The 27,761-nt window shown below is 40.5% G+C and overlaps 1 protein-coding gene across 9 annotated transcripts in view; it reads left to right on the top strand.

Annotated features, from left to right (window-relative positions):
* The window catches only part of PPP1R12B (protein phosphatase 1 regulatory subunit 12B), a 173,387-nt gene that overhangs the window by 15,106 nt on the left and 130,520 nt on the right, over positions 1–27,761 (top strand). For 8 of the 9 annotated variants that reach the window (XR_006286796.1, XR_006286797.1, XM_037885321.2 and 5 more), the window contains exons 2-3: positions 23,654–23,784; positions 26,464–26,582. Coding sequence is in view for 7 of the 9 variants with exons in the window: in XM_037885321.2 (XP_037741249.1) it covers positions 23,654–23,784; positions 26,464–26,582 (250 nt within the window). In the remaining 2 variants the exon portion in view is untranslated. Of the gene's footprint in view, positions 1–23,653; positions 23,789–26,463; positions 26,583–27,761 lie in introns of those variants that run through there. The other variant, XM_043533341.1, reaches the window with a different exon arrangement.

Raw genomic sequence — 27,761 nt, 5'->3', positions numbered from 1 at the left:
ATTCTGTCATTGTTACCTGTATAATATCAAAAACTACTTTTTCCTCTCTCTATCTTTACTGCAACAACTCTTGGTCATGTATTGCTTTGATTGCTGTACCTTCTTTTTTCCTCCTCGAGTCTAGCCAAAACACTGCATCTCAAGTCATTTTTCCTGTTGATCACGCCCTCACCCTCTCTTGAATCCTTACCTTTGTTTTCTTTGTACTACACAATTCAGGACCATACATCTAATTCTTAGGCCAGGTCTACACTTAAAACTTAGGTTGACCCAGCTACATTACTCAGGGATGTGAAAAATCTGCCCTGGAATTCTTCCTTCATCTGGCTACCACCTCTTGGGGAGGTGGATTAACTTCAGTGATGGGAAAACTATAGTGAGTGTCGACACAAGCGCTACAGCGATGCAGCTGTAACACCGCAACTGTGGTGTGTAGCGGTTTAAGTGTAGACGTAGCCTAACTTCCCTTTCTTGCTCCCTTCACTTCCCCTGCCCATACCTACTCTCCTCCTAATCCAGTCACTTCCTTCTCCCCTTGATTTTGCGCTTTTATTTTTGCTACTCCACATTTGTCCTCCAAGTGTCCTATTTCCTCCAAATTTCTCCTTAGTTTGTTCTTGTCTATTACCTCCCCACTCTCTAACGTCTTGTCCTTCCAATGCATTGTCTGTCTCTTGTGTAGTGTCTGAGATTGTAATGGCTTAGTCTGTTTTGTAAAGAACAGTAAATATTTGTGGTGCCACGTAAATCATGAGTGATACTGTTATGGCTTGCAGGGGAAAAAGCTTCTAGAATAGACTGCTTTTAATTCTTGCCCCTGCAGATAACGTTCAAACTGTCCTGCTGCTATACAGTGTACTGTCAGCTCGATTGCAGCGCCTGCTGTCAGTCAGACAAAGTGACAGGTGACAGAGTTAACTTGGTACAGCACTACACCACAGTGAAAAGATGAAGGGATGCAGAAGTGATAAATAGGAATGATTCCACAGGCCACATTGGGGAAATGGTTTACGATCCATTCAAACTTGGGAGGGCTCTTTAGGGACAAAGGGCTGCCAGTAAGACATTGGGTTGGAACAGGTATTCTGTTGTTTCTCCCTTCCTCCTAGAGACTTGAAATTCTGCATTTCTACTGGGAATAAAACTGAAATTCATAACAGCAAATCTGATTCTGCATTACTTTGTACACAGAAGGTCACTATTCCTGACTGTTAGCATTCAAAGGACGCTTCATTAAGACTAATGAGGAAGGTTTACACCTTAGTTCTGTTCATCTTTCAAGCTGAGATTCAGCAGTATGACCTTGCCTTGGTTATAACATCATCAAGGGTGTTGAAATTGGAAAGTCTAGAAACTGCTTAAATCTCAATCTGGAGAAAACTGCAACATCCTTAACTATACAGTTCTCTCCAGGCTTCTGTGAATTATTTATTCAAATAATTTGAGTATTGAATTTCCTATGCTAGTTCATTGCTAATCGGAATTTCCTTTTTTAAACAGTGGTAAATATCTCCCATTTATCATTCGATGAAGGGTTCAGTAGCAGGTTCTGAAGCTGCAGCTCTCAAATTGCCAAAGGAACCTATAAAATGCACTAGTTAGCATGCTTTGTCCGTGGCCTCTAAGTTGTTTTATTTTTCATTGGGGTATAGTAATTATCAAATTCCTTCCTTCTACCAATGACTTCGTAAGAGATCTTTCCACACACAACCTCCCCTAACATCCCAGTCCTCAATACATGGTTCTCAATGTCTTTTCCTGGGGGCCGCCAGGAAAGACTTCATGAACCACTGGTAGTCCACAGATGGCAGTATGGGAGATATGCATTTGGAAACTTATCTGTTCAATGACTGACTTGGTCATTGAAGGCTCATATACTGTGCTCAGATTTATTTTATTTCATATTTTACTTTGAAAAAGGCTTTTTTTTTTTAAAAAATTACAAAACTTCTTTGCCCTGTATTTAGGCATGGCCAAATTAGATTTTTATTTTTTTGTAACTTTGATGAATCATTACTGTTTATTTTTAAGCATTTTTTTAATTTTTATTGATTTATATTTTCAGAACTGAGGGAAATTATGGGAGGATCAGACAGTGGGGTCAGGCAATTATTTAATAACAGTAGATGTTGAGATTCAAAAAGTTAAAACTTTATAACTTTTAAAAACAAATTGTCAACATCACATGTCAAAATATACAAAATAAATATCCTGAAATTAAACTCTCAGTTGTCAAGCAGCATTTTTGCTACTTTGGTATCCATAAATTTCACATATTATCGATGGATACATTTACCAGTTTGTGCATGTGTGGTGTTCAAATCTAATTCTTCCAAGCCTATCTATATTCAAGAGAAGTGTTTAGCAGCCCTGATAGGGTAGAGAGCATCCTGTTATGATTAAGGGCAGCACAATCTGAGCTCTGAGCAGAAACAAGACTGACACCTCTCAAACCACATCAAATGCCTGTGCCAATTCTATATTGTTCTTCAAAAATATCTTACTAAACATAGTAAGTGGAAACACCATTTATCAGGGGACTGACAGCAGACTCCTACGCTTGCTCTTTTCCTCATTCATTAGTCTAAGAACTTAGTGTTGGCCACATTCTGGACTTAAAAGCTGTTTGTAAACAACTTGAGCCTTTTTGCTCATCTCCAGAAAATATACAACTTCTCTCCACTTGGGGAAGAAACCCTGTTAAGTTGTTTTTTAAAGTGTCGAAGGGAATGAACGCTTCCTCACAGGTTGAAACCTTTGTCAATATAAAGGGAGCTTGTCCTGCAAGCTGTAAACCCTAGCTACTGCATTTTGCCATGGCAATGCTTTCGGAACCGTACACCTATTCCTGCTCAGTGGGAAATTTAGGGCCAGTCTCCACTACCATGCTACATTGTGATGTATCTATCAGAAAAAATTTATGTATCTAGCCAGAAAGGTTCCACTCTGCCATTTGCCATGTTACTGAGCTTGTAAAATTGGAGCTGGAACACAGAGGATGTAACACAGAGGACTTACCGGTACGGGGGCCGGCTCCAGCCCCCAGAAGGGATGGGGCCTCAGGTGGAAGGGGCGTGGCTGGGGGGGGTCAGCACCCCCTAGCCAGACTATCCTTGCTGTCTGGCCCGTGGCATCTGGGACTCCAGTGGTGATTTAAAGGGAGCGGCCAGAGCCCCGGGCCCTTTTAAATCGCCGGCCGCAGGGCAGCTGCTCCTTCGCCTCCCCGCCCCCCGCCCCGGGTGGAGGGGGAAGGGGCAACAATGCTTTAAGCAGGGTCCTTTGCTGCGGCTGTGCATTAGCGTCACTGCCCCTTTTACCCCCCGCGCCGTTGGCGGCCCTGCTGGGTATGGGCCAGTACCAGCAGCCACTTTTTACTGGTACGCCGTACTGGCTTACTTTCACCCCAAGCTGAATTACTTGGTCTATGTTTATCTGGGGGGGAGCCACAGAGCTAAAACATTGTAGGGGGTTGTTAGCATGACTTCTTTTTTTCATAGGAGATGCGAAATTGGTTGAAAGCATAGAATATTTGCGTTGAATTGATCTTTCAGACTCCAAATTATTCAGACATGAATAGTTGTGGATCCAGCCGTGTTGTACCACTAACTTAAACTCCTTCAGGAACTACTGTAAATGGTTATGGCCCTTTACAGTTAATGCTGTTTCCTTCTGGAGCTAAGAACACCTGTTTGATAGATACAAAAACTGAATGTTTCTATCCCTTACTAACGTACAATAGGCAGAACTTTTTACTGTTATGAAATCTGAAGTTACCTGCTCCAGGGGCTGAAAATTACAGTAGCTTGAGGGTCAGGATTTTCTACACTCAGTCCTAGCTGTGTGGCAAAAAGAACTGGTAGGTCAAGTGACATGTTTATGGTGTCTAACCTACTGAACCACTGGGGCTAAAAATTTAAATTATACCAGTGGAAAGCTGTGGTTGTCAGCTTCCCAGTGACAGGCTTTATTTTTTAGTTCTGACCGCTCAAGAGATATTGAACTCATTCCAGGATGCTTTCAGATGGTACAAAGCATTGGCTTCTAGCAATTATTTCAATACTGGGTACTAAAATGTTGGAATTTGGGGCAGTGGAGACAAGGCAGAAGGAAGGGAGTAAAGCGTGACAGACAGTGAGAGTGGGTGGTGAGAGTTGTCAGAACACTAATTCTGGTCAGTGATTAGGAATGGAAGAAAGCTGATTGGAGACTGTGTGGATCATTGTATGCATGTAAATCAAGCCTTCATTCACTGAGTGAAAGAATAACTTATTCAAACTGGTGTTGCTCTATGTATGGAAGATGCACTACTGTAATAAAATAATAAAAGCCTTTGATATGAGTGTTTGCATAGAAGTACTTTGCATAATTGGCAAAGATCATTGGTGTATGTTCATCAAAATGCTAATTGTCTGCAAATCTAATGAGCAAGTAGCTGTCTGCAGTGGTGATTGGTGTGTGTGTGTGTATATATATGTTTGCCTTTCATATAGCAAAGGCAGAGGCTATTATCTTGCTTCCTAGGCCTAGCTTAGCAAACTTTTGGCTTGACTAAATTTAGGGGCTACATGTCAGTCTGATCTTGCTTTTTTTATATGGGGGCACCTGTTACTTACCAAGGGCGATTGTATCACAGAGTCCTAACATGCCAAGGGATAACCAGATGAAAGGAGATAATACAGAAACTATTGGTGAAGGGAAGCATGCCACTGGAGAGCTGTACTGCAATATTGTATACATTCATAGCACCTTTCATCCATGGATTTTAAGGAATTCTACAAGCATTTAATTATTTCACAGAAGTGAATGTGGCTTATTTATCCTCCTTTTAAGAGGAGGTGGATTTTAAGTAACAAGGGTTGAAGTGATTTGCCCAAGAACATGTGAAGACAATAGCATGGCCTTGGGGAGAATGCAGAATTGGACGTCTAGTCTAGTGCTTAAACCAATGAGTTTACATTAATGAAATCTTTTTCACTGTCTGCTACCTTCTTCCCTTTCTTTCAGCCCTACAGGGTTTTTATTAACTGTCTTCTGATTTATAACAAGTACTTGTGGCACCTTAGAGACTAACCAGTTTATTTGAGCATGCTCAGGGGTCGCATGCTCAAATAAATTGGTTAGTCTCTAAGGTGCCACAAGTACTCCTTTTCTTTTTGCGAATACAGACTAACACGGCTGCTACTCTGAAACCTGATTTATAACAGGTACTGTGTTTTCAAGGGAATTGTCTTATGTTCCTGTTAACTGGCCTTGATACTGCTGTGGACTGTAAGGTTTTAAATTTTTTTGACAGTAAGATGACAGCAGTCTGTAAATCTTCAGCTACCAGTAGGCAAGATCACTTTCTCCTGGTGAGAACAGTACAATTAATATGAAAGCATGGGGCAACACAGCCACATAAGTGATGCTTAGAAATCAATGTTGCCTTCATTTTTAGTACGCTAGACATGAGTTTCTCTTGATATAGTTATAATATAAGAATTCTGAAACTGTTATGTCCTGCATGAGGGATTTCAAAGGGTAATGGATTTTAAAAGTGGATTCCTGGCAGGGAGGTGCCTACCATGGTATTCCCATTGCATATACTAATATTTTAGCAAGGGTAGGTTGGAAGTGTGTGGGGAAAGTCCTGCTATTCTTTTGCAGAAACAGCCATGGTAGATATTTGGATTTACAGAACCACTGGCAAATGTAACCCAGTGTTGGAGATACAGGATCACTTGACATTGGGATTTTTGGTGGTGTCAGTTCTGACAAATGACCCTTTAAGTGGAGAGCTGTGATCATGGGACATAATGGCAAGGTCATACCTTCCCGTGCTGACAACTGTTAGTGGTGACAGTTGCAAAGCTATTTTGGGAGCTCCATTCTGTTTTCTCTGAACTTCTGTCTCTGTGTTCCTGGATTTAACTCTGATGCTGCTCAGCTGTCGTCAGGCTTGCCTTTATTTGTTGGGTGCTGGTCCTTTTACAGTGTATGTTGACACAATAGCTTTACCCTTTCCAGGCATTTAGCAGAAGAAAGATAGCCTGAAGTCATGGAGTCAAAGGCTTTGTTCTGCAGATGTTCTGCTTCTATCAAGAGAATGTAATATTAATAAATCTTGCTCTAACAAAACTTACTAAGACCTATGTACAATAGTGACTGTTTCAGAGTAACAGCCGTGTTAGTCTGTATTCGCAAAAAGAAAAGGAGTACTTGTGGCACCTTAGAGACTAACCAATTTATTTGAGCATAAGCTTTCGTGAGCTACAGCTCACTTCATTGGATGCATACTGTGGAAAATACAGAAGATGTTTTTATACACACAGACCATGAAAAAACAGGTGTTTATCACTACAAAAGGTTTTCTCTTCCCCCACCCCACTCTCCTGCTGGTAATAGCTTATGTAAAGTGATCACTCTCCTTACAAAGTGTATGATAATCAAGGTGGGCCATTTCCAGCACAAATCCAGGGTTTAACAAGAACGTCTGAGGAACAGTGGGGGTGGGGGGGGAAGGAATAAACAAGGGGACTGTGTGGTTTCACTGGACTGCCATTTCTCACAGACCAGGGTGTTAATAGCGAAAATCTTCCAGCGCGGCTGGCATGTTCCTGGTTGTTGTAAATCTTTAACCGCTTTTAAAGTTCGGTTACAAGCTTGTTAGCTCCAGTCAAATCTTATGAACAGTTTATGTTCCTTGATTACATAGGGAGCAGGACATTGTGTTGGCTTTAGTTATTTTTGAGGTGCACTATATAATACATCAAGGCATCTTGTGACTAAGGTGTAGGAATAAACTGCATAATTTTGGTTCTACTCTTGGTTGTGCTGTAGACTTCCTGTGTGACTTTTGGTAAATCACTAAATATCTCTGCTTCATGTTTCCCTATCTGTAAAATTGGGGTGATATGTACCTACATCAAAGGGGGAGGGTGGGGTGGTTGAGCTCAACATATTAAAAGCTTTGAAGCACTCTGTGGTCCTTCTATTGTAGTGCTAAAAACTGCAAATTGTCAGTATATTATTGTGTAACTTCCTAATCAGTGATGCCAAATTAGTTTGAGCCAGTTATGCATATTATAGAACTAACAGTTTGGAAGGAAGACTCTCCCCTCACAATGGAAGCAAAGGGTTGAGGATTAAAAAGACAGTCTTAATGAATTTTGCTCAGTTTAAAAAAAAAAAAAAATCAGAAGTAGCTTTGGGGTCTTCACAGCCCCCCTGCTGCTTCTTGTGATTTTTTTTCTAGTCCTATTTTCCAATTTTGACAAGTCTGAACAGTGTTGCTGTGTGACCCATCCAAACAGAGGAAACTGGCTTTATAAAGTATAGCCAAATGCACAAATTAAACTGAATACAGGATTTTTTTTCTGTAATCTTTCGGTTACACTATTGTTGGTATGCATTGCAGCAGTAGTAGGGAACAGATTGTGTAATGCATGGGGGCAGTATCCTGAACAGAATTGCCAAAATCAGGGAGATTGCCCAAATCAGTCAAAAATACAAGGAATATGTTTGTTTCCAGACATTTTACTTGCATAACTCAGATTTCATTAGTTCTTATTAAGAGTGAATTCCTTTTACTGTTTTTAGACAAATATTTAAGTTGACCATATTTATTGCAAAGACTAAACATGATCATAACTTTCATGATGTCTCTAGTATTAAAACAAAATTTGACAAATAGGTCATAAGTTCTGTCACAGTAGCTGATTGAGAGAAAGCTTTAAAGGCTTCATGTCCACAGCAAGAGAGTAACTTTAGTTGCTGTTTAGCTAGTTTGGCATATGACAACTGACACTAAACCCGTTTAGTCTCTTGCATGGAGGGGAAGGATGAAGAAACCATGCTTTCTGAACTGAATAAGGCTCTTGTATAATCTCAGACCATAGTACTGTGCTCATGGTTAGGCATTCCTCATTGCTGGTATCCAGCTACTATAACTCTTTAACTCTCCACCTTGCTCAGAGCAAACTTTTAAAGCTAAATTCTTAGCCTGATTTGGGCCTGCCTAAACTTGCTGAAAATGGCTTAGCTGCACCTGTTTGGTTGCTCCCATTGCAGATGCCTGTTGTCAGCACCAGGTAAATTTCCTAGGGTGGACAGGCTAAATCAAAAAGAAAAGGAGGACTTGTGGCACCTTAGAGACTAACAGATTTATTTGAGCATCAGCTTTCGTGCGCTACAGCTCACTTCATCGGATGTAGCTCACGAAAGCTTATGCTCAGATAAATCTGTTAGTCTCTAAAGTGCAACAAGTCCTCCTTTTCTTTTTTTGCGGATACAGACTAACACGGCTGCTACTCTGAAACCTGTCATTATGCAAGGCTAAATCAGCAGCTTCTGCTGTTGCCTGACAGCTAATGCAGAATCTCCTGCAGCTCAATCAGTAGAGCTAGCTCTTTGTGATGCAAAGGTGCCTAGTTCAGGTTTCTTCTAGGATAGATTCCTTCTGAGGAGAGGAACACTAAAGGAATACATTTTTGCTGTCCTTTATTTGTGTAGTAGTGCTAGCTGTCTTTCCAACACTTAGAGACAGTCCCTGCTCTGAGGAGCTCGTAATCTAAAGGCAGAGGTCAGGGAAAGGGAGTAAAAATAGGCAAGTTGTATACAGATCGCTTTACTATTGGCAGTGTGACAGGGAGGTTTTTCGAGGGACTTAAATATGGGCAGGGTAGGGCCTGTGCAGTTGAATGAAGTGAGGTCCTACCATGGATAGTGGGCTGCATGAAAGAGGCTCGGAGGTGACCATATTAAAATCTGATTGTGCAAAGCTTGACAAGGACGGGCAGAGTTATGTAGAACTTTGAAGGTGATAACAAAGTTTAAATTTGAGACTATATTGGCTGGGAAACCAATGAAAGGATTAAAAAAAAAATGAAGAGTCCCTTGAACAAACTCATGGACAAGGAAACTTATTGGCAACATTCTGAACAGAATGAATGGGGCAACATATCTTTGGGAAGCCAGAGAGGAGGACATTGCAGTAATCAAGATGGGATAAAATGAGGGTCTGAATCTCTTTAACTTGATAACTTTTCTACATGCTACATTGCAACTTTTCTGCTGTTCTAGCTGTAATTCTCAGTAAGAAGTTGGTACGCAGCTGACAGTTTGCACTCTACACATGTGTAAAAGGAAGTGCATGTTAAAATAGAGCTCTTAAATACTGTTTTCTGTTGCTAGAAATGGGTGCGGCTTGCTGCCCGGGGTCTGACTCAGCAGCATTATTGCCTTTTCTCTTAAGAGCTGCCCGAGTCATGGAAGGGTGCTGATACAGGGTTCTGCCACAGGCCAGGTTATTTATAGTAAAGGTCAGCATGCCATGAAAGCCATACCGGTTACCCTGCTCAACCTTTCTCCATTCTGCATATCCAAGCCAATCTCCTTATTTTGGGGACGTTTTTTTACTCTTAAACAAATTCTGCTAAACTGGGGAGGAAGCCCAGGAAATGTAGAAGTGGTCTGTGGTTTTAAAGCATAGTGAATCAGCAACTGCTCTGTGGCAGCTTTGCTCCCAAACCCTTGTGTGTAGACATGGGAGCTGTTCTGTGATCACATGGCACTGGGCAATGTGACATACTATTTGTAAACTAAACATTTGTTCAATTGGATTAACTGAAGTATAGAAATGGAACATACTGTGGGCCTAGATCACCCTTGGCATAGCTGAGTTGACTCAAGTACAGTCACACCATTTTACTTGGTTCACTGACTTACATCATACTAGCAAACTACACAGGTAAACTGGCAATTAGGAGGCTTTTAGAGTACTGGGGAGCGAAGGTACTCTCTCAAAGTATTAATATGGACTGTCTTACTTGTGTCGTGGAAAGGAGTGACACATGCCCAATTTCAGGATTTACTGGTAAGCAGTTAATTAAATTCTACATAGTTTGATCTCTCGATTCATAGATACTAAGGTCAGAAGGGACCATTATGATCATCTAGTCTGACCTCCTGCACAACGCAGGCCACAGAATTTCACCCACCCACTCCTGCGAAAAACCTCTCCCCTATGTCTGGGCTACTGAAGTCCTCAAATCGTGGTTTAAAGAGTTCAATGAGCAGAGAATCCTCCAGCAAGTGACCCGTGCCCCATGCTACAGAGGAAGACGAAAAACCTCCAGGGCCTCTTCCAATCTGCCCTGGAGGAAAATTCCTTCCCGACCCCAAATATGGCGATCAGCTAAACCCTGAGCATATGGGCAAGATTCACCAGCCAGATACTACAGAAAATTCTTTCCTGGGTAACTCAGATCTTACCCCATCTAACATCCTATCACAGGCCATTAGGCCTATTTACCATGAATATTTAATTACCAAAACCATGTTATCCCATCATACCATCTCCTCCATAAACTTATCAAGTTTAATCTTAAAGCCAGATAGATCTTTTGCCCCCACTGCTTCCCTTGGAAGGCTATTCCAAAACTTCACTCCTCTGATGGTTAGAAACCTTCGTCTAATTTCAAGTCTAAATTTCCTGGTGGCCAGTTTATATCCATTTGTTCTTGTGTTCTCATTGGTACTGAGCTTAAATAATTCCTCTCCGGTATTTATCCCTCTGATATATTTATAGAGAGCAATCATATCTCCCCTCAACCTTCTTTTAGTTAGGCTAAACAAGCCAAGCTCCTTGAGTCTCCTTTCATAGGACAGGTTTTCCATTCCTTGGATCATCCTAGTAGCCCTTCTCTGTACTTGTTCCAGTTTGAATTCATCCTTCTTAAACATGGGAGACCAGAACTGCACACAGTATTCCAGGTGAGGTCTCAAGGCACTGGCCTTGTATAACGGTACTAAAACCTCCTTATCCCTACTGGAAATACCTCTCCTGATGCATCCCAAGACCGCATTAGCTTTTTTCACTGCCATATCACATTGGCGGCTCATAGTCATCCTGTGATCAACCAATACTCCAAGATCCTTCTCCTCCTCCGTTACTTCTAATTGATGCGTCCCTAGCTTATAACTAAAATTCTTGTTATTAATCCCTAAATGCATGACTTTACACTTTTCACTATTAAATTTTATCCTATTACTATTACTCCAGTTTACAAGGTCATCCAGATCCTCCTGTATGATATCCCTGTCCTTCTCTAAATTGGCAATACCTCCCAGCTTTGTATCATCCGCAAACTTTATTAGCACACTCCCACTTTTTGTGCCGAGGTCAGTAATAAGATTAAATAAGATGGGTCCCAAAACCGATCCTTGAGGAACTCCACTGGTAACCTCCTTCCAGCCTGACAGTTCACCTTTCAGTAGGACCCGTTGTAGTCTTCCTTTTAACCAATTCCTGATCCACCTTTCAATTTTCATATTGATCCCCATTTTTTTCCAATTTAACTAATAATTCCCCATGTGGCAAGGTATCAAATGCCTTAATGAAATCTAGGTAAATTGGATCTGCTGCATTTCCTTTGTCTAAAAAATCTGTTACTTTCTCAAAGAAGGAGATCAGGTTGGTCTGGCACGATCTACCTTTTGTAAAACCATGTTGCATTTTGTCCCATTTACCATCGACTTCAATGTCCTTAACTACTTTCTCCTTCAAAATTTTTTCCAAGACCTTGCATACTACAGATGTCAAACTAACAGGCCTATAGTTACCCGGATCACTTTTTTTCCCTTTCTTAAAAATAGGAACTATGTGGGCAATTCTCCAATCATACGGTACAACCCCTGAGTTTACAGATTCGTTAAAAATTCTTGCTAATGGGCTTGCAATTTCATGTGGCAATTCCTTTAATATTCTGGGATGAAGATTATCTGGGCCCCCCAATTTAGTCCCATTAAGCTGTTTGAGTTTCGCTTCTACTTCAGATATGGTAATATCTACCTCCATATCCTCCTTCCCATTTGTCTTGCTACCATTATCCCTAAGATCCACTTTAGCCTTATTAAAGACTGGGGCAAAGTATTTGTTTAGATAGTGGGCCATGCCTAGATTATCCTTGACCTCCACTCCATCCTCAGTGTTTAGCGGTCCCACTTCTTCTTTCTTTGTTTTCTTCTTATTTATACGGCTATAGAACCTTTTACTATTGGTTTTAATTCCCTTTGCAAGGTCCAACTCTACATGGCTTTTAGCCTGTCTCACTTTATCCCTACATGTTCTGACCTCAGTAAGGTAGCTTTCCTTGCTGATCCCTCCCATTTTCCTCCCTGTATGCTTTCTGCTTTTTCTTAATCACCTCTCTGCGATGCTTGCTCATCCAGCTTGGTCTACAACTCCTGCCTATGAATTTTTTCCCCTTTCTTGGGATGCAGGCTTCCGATAGCTTCTGCAGCTTTGATTTAAAATAATCCCAGGCCTCCTCTACCTTTAGATCCATAAATTCTTCAGTCCAATCCACTTCCCTAACTAATTTCCTTAATTTTTGAAAGTCAGCCCTTTTGAAATCAAAAACCCTAGTTGCAGATTTATTTTTGTTAATCCTTCCGTTCAGTTTGAACTGAATTAGCTCATGATCGCTTGAGCCAAGATTATCCCCTACAACCATTTCTTCTGAGGTCCTCACTACTCACCAAAACCAAATCTAAAATGGCATCCCCTCTAGTCGGTTCAGCAACTACTTGATGAAGGAATCCATCAGCTATTGCATCTAGGAAAATCTGAGCCCTATTATTATTACTAGCACTCGTCCTCCAGTCTATATCTGGGAAGTTAGTCTCCCATGATCACGCAGATTCCATTAGTATTTACTTTATTAAAAATATTAAAGAGGGCTCTATCCATATCCAAATTAGATCTCGGCAGTCTATAGCACACCCCAAGCACTATCCCAGGGGAGGCTCTAATAGTTTTCTTCCCCAATGTAATTTTTTCCCAGGCGGGCTCTGTCTTATCCATTCCATCGCTTCTTATTTCTTTACATTCTACCTCATCATTGATATACAATGCTACTCCACCACCTTTATCTTTATTTTGGTCTTTCCTAAACAGCACATCCCCTTCAATACCTGTAGTCCAGTCATGACTACTATTCCACCATGTTTCTGTTATCCCTATAATATCTAGTTTCACTTCCTGCACCAGTAGCTCTAGTTCCTCCATTTTGTTACCTAGGCTCCTCGCATTGGTGTACAAACATCTTAATTTTTGCTGTTTGGCCTCACTCACATTCTGTACCCTATTAGGCACGGTCATTCTACAGCCAGTATAATCTATTAGACTGGTATCCACACTGCCCTTCCTCCTTATATACATTCTCCTACCCACGGCTGTATCCTTTCTTACTTTGTTTTCTTCCCTCTCAATGCTAAAATCCGGCATGGAGATTACCTGGACATCTCCCAATCATCTCTCCCAAATTCCTAGTTTAAAGCTCTCTTGATCAGTTGTGCCAGCCTCCATCCTAGAAGTCTATTTCCCTCCTTACTCAGATGAAATCCATCCCAAGAGAACTGTCCTCTGTCCATGAATGCCTCCCAGTGGCCATACATCCCAAAGCCCTCCTTCTAGCACCACTGCCAATTCTGGAGTATGTAGTAAAATCCCATAAAATTTGGTGAACCCTCAGAGGGGGGAGCATAACGTGGACATCTGTGGTACTCTGAATGTCTCCATCTACCTCAGTATTCATCTACACTTGAACCCATCCACATTTCCCCCACTTATGAGATTTTTCCTGTAACCCAGCTGATTCCAGACAATTCCTTGGAAATTCTTATGATGGGGTTGGGGGTGGGGGAGTCTCATGGTGCTGCGCGCTTTACGAACATATACAGTCCCTGCCTCAAAGAGCTTACAGTCTAAATACTCTCTCTGGGGACCTGATGGGGATCTCTTCTGAGATCTCTGGCATAAATGAGCAGTAAATCTGGTGAGACACAAACATTTCAGATACAAACATTTCATGAGAATTTCATCACATTTTCTTCTGACTATTTATTTTCCTAAACTAAATCTTCCATCAGCCCCATTGAGCAGACTGTCCATATCTGTGTTGGTGCATTGCAGCCCAGATGTGTCCAGTCGCCTTTAATACCTCTGCCACTCTTGATGTCTCCTCCTAGGAGGAGTGAAATCCAAAGAGATCCTGGCTGTGTATCAAGGTGGATTTGATTTAAGTCAAATTGATTTTAGATCATGATTTAAATCACTAGTCAGACTTGATCTAATCATGGATTTTGACATAAAAGTGCATTCTTGTTGATTGGTATAACCTTCATACATATTCTTCACAACTTGGAGATAGATGTACATTTCATTTTTAGATGGTACACACTATACATCTTTAAAGTGATTTATTTTGAAAACTTTCTGATTTAGTTTTATAGCTATATCAGAAAATAAATGATTGTTTGGTTATTTCATTTACAAAGGTAACTGAAGCAGATGTTTATGAAGTCATTGGGAGGTGAACTATCTCCAATTCAACAGGTTAATCATTAATATTTGGAGGATTTTCTTGCCACGCTGTATTAGGAGGAGAACATCACCAGACATTTCAATTGTTTTATTTAACTAAAACAACAGTTATGTATTCTGGATTTTTTTCTTCAACAGCAAACATATTTTTAACAAAATAAGCATATGAATTTTTGAATTTAGTTTGGTTTCAGAGTAGTAGCCGTGTTAGTCTATATCCGCAAAAAGAAAAGGAGGACTTGTGGCACCTTAGAGACTAACAAATTTATTTGAGCATAATCAGGTGTGTTTTTGTTAAAATTGTTTTAACTAAAATAGTTAAATTAAATATTTAAAATAAAAAACCAACCAAAAATTAAATAGACTGTCATCCAAGTCGACTTGAGAAACTTAAGCCAACTCAGTCGCCTTCACCTTCATTTTCTTGTTTGTTCATAATCTGGAAAAGAAAAACACGCTTTCCTGCTTTTTCAGGTCCCAAATGATTTCTCAATTTGGAATGAATTAGTCCAAAGGAAGAAAATATTCTTTCTACACTGGCAGAAGAAGCTACGGCTGTTAAAAGTGAGATTATCACTTCAACAGTCTCTGAATCCAAGTGCTTAAGTGACTTCCACCAGTTCACTGGTGTGACTTTCTTTAAAACATCATCAGCAAACATATATTTCTTGAAGGGTTCATATTCCCAAACTGGGTCTCTTTTACGGCCTGCTGCCATTATAGGTTTTCCCTTCTAGTGAGAGAATGGTATGGTAGATCTCAAATCAATGAAGGCTACACCCAGAAAGATCTCAAGACTTCTGGAATATGCTGCTCAAACAGTTTCACTTTTGTTTGTACTGCCTGTCCCTCCCTTCTCACATTCATCTCCAGACTACTTCTCCTTGTCCAGATCCATTCCGCCCCCAACAATCTTCTATTCACTGAACTTTTTGAAACTTTGGACTTTTAGAGAGGTAAGGGATTAACTCTTTGTACTCAAATTTGCAGAGGGACAATAGGGTTGAGGTCTGTTATTTCTCACCTCTATTTATTTATTTATTCATTTATTTATTTATTTTATTTTATTTATTTAAAAACATTTTTGCTGTTAACAAGCATGTTATTTCTGGAGACACAAATCCAGTCTGAACTGCAAAACTGTGGTAAGTCTGATGGTATCTTCTAGACTGAGCACTGAGTCCCATTGGGTAGATAGATTATTTAGGTTAATCTTTCTATACAGAAGACCCTGGAACCCCATAAGATTGGGTTCCTAATCTGTGAACTATTGGAACTCCTGTACAAAACTTTTCTTAAACATTACATGAGTATATTATCTCATACTGTAGAATTAGAATTTATAATCCCTATTCCATGATGAGATATCTTTGAGCTATAATGTATCTTAATTAAAACTATCTTTAGATAGGTTTTTTCCTCAAAACGCATTTTAACAAAAAAATCCAATTTTAAATAAAAAAAAATTTGATTTAAATAAAAAAAATCAATTTTTATTTAAAAAAATCATTTATTTTTATCCACCCTGCGGTGTGTTTCAATCCTCTGAACTGTTGGAACAGACATCCGTGTGCACTGTCTGATCCTGATGAGGGACTTACAGCTAGCAATGTTTTCATAGTGATAGTATTTCAAATGGAAATGAGATTTTAGCTCAGGGGTCTCAAACTCCGGGCTCGCGGGCCATCTGCGGCATGTGAGCCTCCCCAGTGTGGCCTGTGAGGCTCCAACAGTTTTGGGGCCAGGTCTCTCCCTTGGCTCCACCTGCTGCCCCCAGGCACTCCCCCCCCAGCTTGTGCCTGCTCACTCCAGTGGCTGCCAGCCCCTCCCTGCGGCCCCGGGGCAGGGCGGGGCTGTGCCTCCACGCACTGCCCACACCTCAAGCGCCCCTGCGGCCAATGGAACCCTGTGGGGGCGGTGCCTGGGGGCAGCAGCGTGCGGAGGTGCCCCGCCTTGGAGCCTCGGGTAAGTGCCGCACCCTCCGACCCCTCCCAGAGCCTGCATCCCTACCCACCCCCTCCCCACATATCCCCTCCCAGAGCCTGCACCCCCTCCCCACACGCCACCAGATTCCACCCCAGAGCCCAACCTTTCACCCCTTCTGCACCCAAACTCTCTCTCAGAGCCTGCACCCCAATCCCCTACCCCAGACCTCCTCCCCCACCCAAACTCACTCCCAGAGCTTTTGGGAGGGGTGGAGTTTTGGGGGGTGGGTTCTGGACGGCATGAGTGACATTGGCCTGCTGAGAGGATTTGGCACTGGCCCTAAGGTAAATTGAGACCCCTGTTTTAGCTGGTTGTTGATCTAGCAAAGATTTGCAGTGTTGCATGCTCCCATGTTTTTGTGTCCCTTTCTATTAGTTCAATGCTTTAGACGTCATGCTTTAGTGACCATCTTAGCAAGAGCTATTGCCGGATAATGCAATAAAATAACGTGGATCTGTACCTGCTACCTGAGGTTGGAGGTGGGAAGCTAATATTTGGAATCTGCAAGTTTTATAAACTGAGTTTTTCCTCCCATATGAAAAACTGCTAGGGGGTCTGGTCCCCTGCCAGGACCAGAGAGAACACAAGGAGGTGCAGATAGAAGTTACTCAGCAACCCCAGAGACTTGAAGCATACAAGCTATCTTCCTTTGAATGGAAGCCTTGTTGCAGTCCTAGTTCTAGGCACTGCATGTAACTTGTGGTGAGAATCACTAAAGTATAAAATAATATACTTACTGTAAAAAGAAAAGGGTACTTTTTGTTAATTGTAAAAAGCATTTCGAATGAAGTAGCTGCCAATAAAAATACATGGGTCACTAATACTTTTACCCCCATAAGAGGCCAATGCTGGCTCCTTTCTAAGGTCAGTCCTGCCGAAAATCTTAGGTTAGAGCAGCAGTTTTCAAACTTCATTGCACTGCGACCTCCTTCTGCCAGCGAAAATTACTACATGACCCTGGGTGGAGGAGCCTGAGTCCCACTGCCTTGGGTTGAAGCCCTTGTACGTCGACTTCAGCCCTGGGCTGCAGGGCTCAGGCTTCGGCTTCAGCCCCAGGGCCCAGCAAGTCTAATGCTGCCCCTCGTGACCCCTTTAAAATGGGGTTGTGACCCACAATTTGAGAACCTCTGGGCTAGAGTGAACAGTATAGGTTGTATCCATTCTTTCTCTCCTTCCTCTCCCATCGCAGTGCAAGCTATATTTTATACTTTTTACAAGTTAAAAAAACAAAAGGGTAAAGGTACAGTTAAAAAATGGCAAGTTTTACATTATCACACATTGTAACTACTGTACTTTAGCCTGCTCTAGAGGAAATTTGCAGTGTTTTCACATTTGAGCAATGTTGTAAGTGGACTGTCAGATTGTCTAAAGCTAAAAAGTGCGAATTCTTGACTATTTTTACTTTTCCGTACACAAGAAAACAAAATTCAGTAAATGGTATAACTAGGGGGCCTTGTCTTCCTCGTTTCATACAAAATAATTGCCCAGCTAAAAACCAGTGTTTTTTCTATTTCTATGCTAAGCTTCTTTTGGAGAAGTTGAAAGCTGTGTGCCTTATTAATACATTATTGCTCAGTTTGATGTAATGTTTTTGATGTGTTCCTAAAGAGAAACACTGCTTCAAATCAAAGGGGAGGACTCTTTCTATAGCCATATCACTTCTGGCTCTTAACTTGGATCTCCTAAAATGTCATCATGAAGGACTGTTAGCGCTTGAAGAGGCCACCAAAGAAATCTAAGGGGTGTTTCAGAGGATGGAGCTCTTCCTTCTGAATGTGTATGGAACCAGTGCTGCAGTATGGCATTTTGTCGTACTGTCCGTGGTACTATCTTTACAAAGAACTATAACTGCAAGGTCCTGATGACTTGTGCTCAATAAAGATTCAGTAGCATTTTTATAAGATTATAGGTATTTGTGTTCATCTTACCCAAAATCATTCCTGTAATTTCAGATGAATATTCTCTCTCATATGCATGTGCTCCTATGAGTTTTCTCCATATAGAGACAGTATCCAAGATTTTCCAAAGTGATTAACAATTTTAGGTACTTCAGTTTTTAGGAAGCCCATCTTAGGAGACACCCTCAACTGGCCTAATTTCAGAAAGTGCCGAGCACCCATCCTCTGAAAAACAGACCCCTTTGTAAGGTGTCAAGTAGGGCCTCAAAGTCCGTCCTGAAAATCATGACCTATAGAATTACAGTTACATAAGTATTTATTACAAAAGCTACTTGTGCATTTGAATTACCGGTAGTTACATGCAAGAAATTATAACTGCTAATCCTTATTCAACCTCACTTCATTAGAAATCATACATATCACTGAACCTTGTCTCACTTCTGTTCTTCCCCATAGCTAGCTAATATTTTAAAAAATAAATATTTGCTAAGCAATGTCATCACATTGCATGATTTTATAACACTGCGCAATGACATCTAGATGTACGGGGCTGGAGTGAGGATTGCTTTGTTTGGATTTGAAAGGCTGCATCATTCCTACATTATGGATTGAAATCAACTTTTACATCCTGGAATGCTCAAACAGCATGCATGCATACATCGCCCAGGCAAATATTGCCACTTTTGGGGTGGCAAGTGGATGCCAACTGGCGAGCACAGCTTTGTAGCCTTTCTTTACCTATTGTTTTATCCTACGCTACCCAGACGAATCAAATTACTATGCTGTAAAATTCTTTGCAGGAACAGGTGGAGATTTATCCCATTATCCCTTCTTTTTCCAGCTTGCATTCCACAGGAATCGTGCAGGATGATAAATTCAAGGCCAGTACGAGACAGAGACTCCAAAGAATGCATTTTTCCCCCTTTTTTGCATCTAGAAAGTTTTCGTGGAGCCCAGTTAATCTAGTTGTTTGAGTGAGGACCATTTCAGTTCTCATAGCTGACGCCCAATCTGTGCAGTTATAGTTACCGGTGGCTATTTTTGTAGTTCAGATGATAAACAAAAACAAACTCTATTCTATTTCTGTCTAACTCGTACAGTGTAGACAAGATGAGTACATTCTCCTGATTGTAAAGTCAATTGTTTAAAGTTTACCTTTCAGGTAAAACTTCAAACAGAATAACAAAGTAATTTTACACAAGCAACAAATGTGTAATTTTTGCCAAATTAACTTTTATCTCAAAGCCCCGTACTACAAGTTGTTCCCTGCAAATTTAAGTGTACTCTAGTCGGCTAAAATTATGGGCCATGAAACATTTAAAATGTTGTGTAAGTCCTTTTCTTGACTCTTATTGATTGTACAAGATTTCCAGGCATAATTAGCTTTTTTTATATGTATATTCCCAGATGAAAAATTAGGTAACATGGACTTGAGTTTGTAAATATAACTTATTGAGACATGGGTGGGGAAATCTTGAATCTTATCTTGTGCTTAGGATGGTATCTTTGAATTTTGAAGGCTAAGCTTATTATTGTCTATTCTTTAATTCAGGTTTCCCCACATTTAATTTCACCTGTCGCCTAAGAAGAGATAACGACCTTCCATTCTGCCTCCAGCTCAACTTAATTTAACATTTGTGTATAGAACTTTAAGTGTGCTAGGTAGAACTGGTGTATAATGGAGGCATTTTGATGAAAGTCTTGAAGAGGACTCTTGTGTGCTAAATTCAATGGAATAAATGGTCCCAGAGTCAAAGGTTTTAATGTGACCCTTTCACGGTACAATGTTAAACATGGTTCAGTGTTTAGAGTATAGAGACTTGGGCCTGTTTAGTCTCATGGCGGAAACACTAGAAAACTAATGCCAAAGTTTGGAAATTTGCTGATTAGGATATACAGGAGAAAAAGAAACAAAACGTAAAATATTTTGAGTTTGAAATTAAGTTGTTTGGCATAAGCACTCAAAGTTGCAAATTTTTGTCAAGTATCCAGCACATTTAAGGTAGTTTTAACTAATAGGAAATCCTTAATTTCAAACTCAATGTTTTGTTTAATCCCTTTTCTCTTGTGTATGATAATCAATAGGTTTCCATCCATTCCAGTTTCCATCCAAATGCAGCTTAATACAAATCACTAGTTAAAAAAAATCTAGTAAATAAGAAATGAGTCTTTCATAATTTTCTAACATAATACAAAATTGTAAAAATTAAGACTCTGAATAGGTGTATATTAAGCTTTATAATTGCTTAAATGTGTATAGATATTGTTTATCCTCCTAGTTAGCAAATAAAGTACCAAATGTAGTGAAAAGACTCTCAACATGGTAAATTGTTACTAACAGTGAGAGAGTCTCTCTAAGAAAATAACTTAAATGCAAATGCAAAACAAGATATAAAATCAGTCATTTGAATCAAGGCTTCCTATTTGCTGATTTTAAATCATGATTAAAATGTGTGATTTAAATCAATCCTCCCTGTTCTGCTCTTATGTAACTTCCTTTTTTCTTCTGTCCAGCCCACAAAAATTACTGAGAGTTGGAGACATGTATAACACTTCTTATATGTGGAAAATGTATATATACTGTGAGAGGGTTGTCTGGAATGTGGTCACGTTGGGGAAGAGATCTGAAAACAAATTTCTTTTGGGTGACTGCTTGTGACTTAAAGTAACCCAGGAATAGCTTGTTGCGATAAAAAGAGAATATACTTTAGTTGAAATTGAATACTCCAATATTGCATTGTCTGTCGAGTAGGATAGTCCAGGTATATAGTCTTACTTTTGGAGTAAGTGATGCAACGAAGAGGTGTATTTTGCGGTATATAGGATTGTCTCCTAGTTTTTGTGGTTCTTGGTTAAATGCAGGGGCAGAATTAAAGCTGTTTAGGTGACTGTAACTATTCTCATGCTATCTAATGCTCTTTGTATACCTCTGATTTTGGATAATGCTAGTGGATTTTTTGAGAAAATGACCTATGAGGCTTTTTCCTTTCATAATTGGTAGATGTTTCCAAATCTTGTACTAGGACCGAGTGCAGTGACCTTTGGGCTGCACAGGAATCATGGCAAAGTGTATGCAGTTCTTGCTTCTGAGCCGTGGGAGCTGCTTTTCCACATACAGATCAGGCTGCTGCACCTGCGCCTTCTCTGCTTCCCAGTCCAGTGTTGACGCTTTTAGAGAGAGGGAGCGTACTGGCTGGGCATGGAGAATACTAAGGCGCTGAGGGTATGTCTGCACACACGGCACTGCAGTTGCACCGATGCAGCTGCAGTACTGCCGTGCGTCTGGGGAAGAGCTCTATGCCAGTGGGAGAGGGCTGTCCCGTCCGCATAATAAAATCGCCTCTGTGAGCGGCAGAAGCTGCTTTGGTCGGAGAAGCTTTCCCACTGACATAGCATTGTTCTCATAAGTTACACGGACATGAGCACTGATGTCGCTGGGGGGGCGGAGGGGGGTGGTTTGTTCACACTCCTGAGCGTCCTAAATTATGCTGATGTAAGCTGTAGTGTAGACTTAGCCTAAGACACCCTCCACCTTATGCCTCAGGGCTTTAAAGGGTAGGGAGTGGGTTGTAATGAAAAATTCCTCCAGCCACCCCATCTCCATTCAGGTGCAGATCATTAGACAGCAGGATCTTTTTTCTTTAAAAAGGGTAGCTTCACTGCAGGCTAGAGACAGGAACGGTGTGTAACCCATGAGATGGGAAAGCTTAAGAATTTTGTCACCTTCTTTTGAAGACCTCCCTTCCGGACTACTTAGCTTAGCATCAGTTGAGTGTGTCCTTAACATACTCAGATTTTGTTTAAAGCTTCAAAATAGGCTCCTGGCTGAAAGAGCAAATATGCTGGTAAAAGTACACAGATACCACTGGGTGGACATGAGTGGTGAGAGTCCTAACTATTTAATAAATGACCCCCCGGCCCCCAATCTGCTATAGTTTAATTACAGAATGCAGGCTTTTTATTTTAGATGTGTGAGGAATGAACCTCATAGTATTTTTATTTCACTTCAGAAAATGTGTTCTTTCTTCTCTGTTTTTTAGTAGTGAAGTGGCTTTTTGTTCAAAGGACAAAGTGACTATTTTCAGGTTGTGTATCGCAACAAATATGCCATGGTGACCTCATTAGGGACCTTAAGAAGCTTGCAGCCATGGCCTACAGATGATCAGTCTGGCCAGAGGCCAGGCACCCATATATGTGCACATAGGAGGTGTGTAATCCTTCAGTACTTACTACACCTCTGGCCTCCAAGTGACTCGTTTTATCTTCCCATCTACTTCTTCCACTGCCAAAAAAAGTTAAAAGGACTCCTTGATAAGCACAAACAAGAACACAACAGAGAATCACAAATGAGTCCAGCTACTTTTGAGCAACGAAGGGATAAAGTGTTTAACTTCCACGTATTCATTCTCTTTTGCGAGCTTGTGTATATTTGAAACATTGTCCAATTTGCGTAAAACTGATCAGAAGAATTCCACTCTGTATGTCAACTAGGGCACTGCTGGTCAAAATCATCTTCACAGTGGAATGGAACCTTAAGTGCTGGTCCAGTCTGAAACATGATTGTACAAATGTTTTTGTGAGGTTCTATGTCTGTCTGTCTAAATGATTTCTGTGCCAGATCTGCTCAGGTTACATGGAAAAACATTTGTCCTTACACCCAGCTCTGCAGTCTTAGCCTGGGATCTGAAAGTCAAGCTGGTTCTTTCTGGCAACCTCCATAGCTGAAGTTTCTGCAGTTGAAATCTAGTAGTATTGATACACATGCTAAACTAGAACCCCACTCTCTCTTAAATAGCTGTTTGGATTCTCTAGTGCTAACAGGAATAGTCAGATTTAATTTTAGTCAGTAAGGTAAGCAAAAACTACTCTTAATAAATGAGTTTGAGTAACAATATGACATTTTTATGTCATCACTTCTCAGAAAAATTTCATTTTCACTACGGAGTCATCTGTATAAAGGGGCAAATATCCCATGTGCAGAAGTTCTGATTTTCCTGCATGTTTGACTGTTAATTTCCCTGAACTCATACTTGGACTGCACGACCCTAATGCAATAGTTATTTCCTGGAGTGTCCTGATGTTCATGTCATTGAAACTTTTCTGGAACATCAGGATCTAAATAAATCTACAAGTTGCCTTGCTTAAAGGAATCTAATGCCATACCTAAGATGAGTATAGACAGACCATTTTACAGCATGATCCTTTCCTCTGAGGCAGGGTGTGTATGGGGGAGGGAGGGAACAGGACAAACCAGTATAGAGGTATCAGAGGCAAAGCTGTCAGGTAGACAGACATCAGTGAGCAGGCATAATGTGGGTGTGAAGCCTAGGTATCACTTACAGCTAGTAAACCGAAAATGGAAGTTGTTTACTATATTTAACACCACCTGCTTCCTCCCCCATAGGCCTGTATAGACGAGAACCTGGACATGGTGAAGTTCCTGGTAGAAAATGGAGCCAGTGTAAACCAGCAAGATAATGAGGGCTGGACCCCCCTTCACGCTGTTGCATCCTGTGGCTATCTGAATATAGCAGAGTGAGTGAGTTTCAAGCTGTCATGGGTATTTACAATAACAAATTCCACACCCTCCTCCTCAGATCTGGCATATGGAAGGCTGATGCCATGTGACTCAGAACAGCAGATCTGGAAAAGCTAAGTTAAAAGGAGAGAAGATAAGTTGCTCTTAGTCTTTGCTATTGATTATAGGGGTTTGGGTGGAAGATGACACCAGTCTGCCTTTTGATAATTGCATCTGAAGTCCTTAATGCAATGTCAGATGTCTAAGCTAAAACCTGCTGAGCAAAACAGAAGCACAATGACTGACAATGTGCACACTAGGGAAACGAAGTGGGTTAGGTAATAGCTTTTATTGGACCAACTTCTGTTGGCGAGAGAGACCAGCTTTCAGACTTACACAGAGCTCTTCTTCAGGTCACACTAATAAAGCACAAATCAGCTTCAGCTCAGCTACTTTGCTGAGCAGCTGTGCCCCTCCCCCTTCAAAAGGGAATGCATGCAGAATTTTAAACTTTACAGAGGGGCTTTGGGACTGAAAAGATTTTTTTCTGGTGTACATTTGAAAAACATAAAAGATATAATTACCTTGATGCTGTTACTCCAGTTTATACCCCTACTGTCAGACACAGTGCACAAGTATAAAGTGGTTAAATTATTGGATTAAGCAGCACCAGTATAAAGCCTTGCTTTTTATACCCATGCAGCACTTCTGACTAGTGGTTTGCAGGATAACTATATTGGTGTCCGCTTGAAAATGTTCCTAATGTAGACAGGTCCTTGGAGTACCACTGCTCAAAAGGCATGTAAAGCCCTTAGGGGAAGGGGAGATGTTTAGGCTGCAGTGTCCCCAGTATGCTAACGCTGTTCTCTTCAAATCCAGGTTGCATGTTCCCATTATTTGTATGCTGTCTGACAAAGATGGAGGACTAAGTAAAAGTAACTACGTGTTACTTAACCCAGTTAAAATGCGTGTTGCTATGTTGGGTTTTCCTATAACATTTAGGTACAACACAAGTGATTGGGCTCAACACGGATAACTAGGCAAAATTCTCTGTCATGTTACACACAAGTTCAGACTGGATGGTCTGATGGTCCCTTCTGGCCTTAATTTGTTAATCTTTGATTACAAATACTGTAAATTAACAAATGTAAATGCAAAAATAGAGAGTGCTAAATCTTACTGACTTTTTTTTTTGTCCAGTAGATTTTAAAAAATATTTTATTTTAAAAACAAAAGGCGTGTCTACATGGAGACACTCAGGAAAGTTAATACAAATTATCTAAAGGTATGGATTTAAATTGCATCTGTGTGGACACTCATTCAGAATTAAAGTAGGCTTAATTTGGTGTAGGTAAGATCATAGAGTGACTTGGTCCTCAAGATTACTCTGACTTCAGTACTTGGAATCACTAAGTGTGCTGAAAGGACTAACACTCTGCAATTGACCATGGTATTCATTCCAACCCATGGGACCAATAACGCTAGTTGCATTGGGGGAGATGTTATGATATTGGATTTGTTATTCTAAGCCAGCCAGTTACTGAGAGGATCTGTTTAGGAAAGCGGAATAGTTGGAATCAAAATATTGCAAAACTAAGCAATAGGGTTCTCATTTGGTTGAGCTGTGCTTCTGAAAAGCAGATTGGCTCATACCCAAGGCAAATAGAAATTAGCAATTTTTTCTTCAATCTCTGCTCCATGCACTATCCTAACCCAAGAAATGTCCACTACTGTTCAGATACTCCTATCTTCTCATGGGTGGCCTTTCGCCTGAGTGGCCCATGCAGACTCTGCACCATTGCACTGGTGGTGAGCAGCGGGGAATGCTAATTTCCACTGGCAAAGGATTAAGGAAGATGTTTTTTGTGGGTTTAACTTGGATGAGGAAGAACATTTAGACAAAGATGTGTAACATTTTTGATAGAGGACATTTGGGGAAAGCTCAAGTATAAAATGATAAACTTGGTGTCAAATATCAATGCAATTTTTGCATATCCTAAAACCCCGTCAAAGATATCATGGAGCTAATAAGATCAGTGAATGTGCAGAGTTTGGGGAATAGCTACTGTGTTTTTTCATGTCTAAATCCAGAGCACAGAGAAGCGTCCAGATACTGTTTAAAACTTGCCTTTACGTTGTGTTCACTTTAGGCTTCCTCCTCTGGAGACGCTTTCAATGCTAGATAAGCTTCACAAATTTCAAATAAGCTTTTCTGAAAGGGGATGAAAATAAGGAAACAATATTTTTCCTGCCACTCCCTCCCTAACCTTTAAGACCTTTAACCGGGAACTTTGTTAGTCACATTCTTGAATGACATGCAGGCTGAAGGAGGAATTGCCTTCTCTTGTATGAACTTTTGATTCACTTATAAAAAGGGAAGTGGAAGACCATAATGAAGATCAGTCTTGTTTGTTTTTTTGTTACTTCAAAACTCCTTTAAAAGTGTAAGCAGGACCATGTTCATACTGGAAAGAGAGGCATTTTAACTGGCTGTGTAGAAATAGGAATATATCAACTGTTCGCATGGGCTGCTGTGGAAGAGTAGCAGGAGTTCTAAACTGAGAGGCTTACAGAGCAGTCTCATTTGGGACCTCACTTGGATCGGAAAACCGGATACTCTGTTCTGCTGTTCAGTCATATATGAATTTCAATTCTGGTAACAGTCTGATACATCAGTATGGGTCCAATTTGTGTAGATACTTGCTCAGGCATGGAGCCAACGTGGCTGCTGTGAACAGTGAAGGTGAAGTCCCATCTGACCTTGCAGAGGAAGCAGCCATGAAGGACCTGCTTCTGGAACAAGTAAAGAAACAAGGTAAGCTAGCTGTGCACTTGAACATGCTTCCTTTGGGCCTTTCAGGGGCTTTATAAGGAAACTGGATATACTAGATGTCTTGATGAAACTGAAATCCGGCCCAAGGAGTAGCAGAACAATTTAACTTTGATGGCAGGGCATTAGAATAATGGTACAAAACACATTGTGATATAGTTCACAAATTACTAATACTTAGTTTCCATTCTGCATCCTCTGTAAAAGGGCTTGTGCAAAGAAGGCAAAATACCAAAATGGTTGAAAATGATGATGCCTCGTACAGGATCTCTTTATTCTCAGATGAAGTTAAATTCAGGTCTCTGATATCCCGAGTCGATTGAGTTAAATCAGTGACTTAAATCACTGACTTAAAATCATCAGCCGCAAAATTTTGATTTAAATAATTTGTTTTAATTTTGTGTTGCACTTGTACTTTTGCGTTACTTTTCTAATCAAGGGTTGATTCTCATTGGTTGATAACCATGAAAACATGTTGATTTGCAACTAAAACAGCCTTTACATTAAATTTGGTACTTTTTACTAACCAGGATGATACACTATATTATTTATACACATTTATTTAAGCAATTATAAAGCTTACATTTATTCAGATTCTTAACATTTTTTGGTTCGAAAATGGTGACTCATTTCTTGACTAGATTATTTTTCACTCGTGATTTGTCAAGCTGCATTTGGATGGAGATTGGAATTCAATTAAATGCACCCACAGCATTTTAAAGCTGTCTTTATTAAATACCTTAAAGTTCGGGATATATAGGGGGAAAAGTCAGTTTCTCAAAACATGTTTTGCATTTAATGCTGATTTATTAAACAGAAGTGCTGTCTGTTGTTAATGAATTGAGCTGATTGTGTCTGGTCAGCGTGTCCTGCAAGATTTTAGAAAGAGTAAATACCATCCTCTCGCATGATTTTTATTCATTGATTGAAAGGGGTATTTTCCCTGCTTTTTCAACTCCCCGTTGGTTTCTCAACTCTGAATGAAATCGTCATTGAACTGAACTAATTGAATAAACTGAAGTGATGAAAATTTTCTCTGTGTGCAGACAAGGCTACTCTTGTCAAAAGCTGGTTTAGCGTTTCGGCAAACTCTGGCTGTAGGTGCTTAGCCAGTGACTTCAAGTTCAGTGGTTTGACTGTATTTAAAACTTTGGCAGCAATAGT

This window comes from Chelonia mydas, chromosome 21, assembly GCF_015237465.2.
Source record: "Chelonia mydas isolate rCheMyd1 chromosome 21, rCheMyd1.pri.v2, whole genome shotgun sequence".
In the NCBI taxonomy this organism is placed as follows: Eukaryota; Metazoa; Chordata; order Testudines; family Cheloniidae; genus Chelonia; species Chelonia mydas.
The sequence above is the reverse complement of the archived record's forward strand: the minus strand, read 5'-3'. Positions and strand labels throughout refer to the sequence as shown.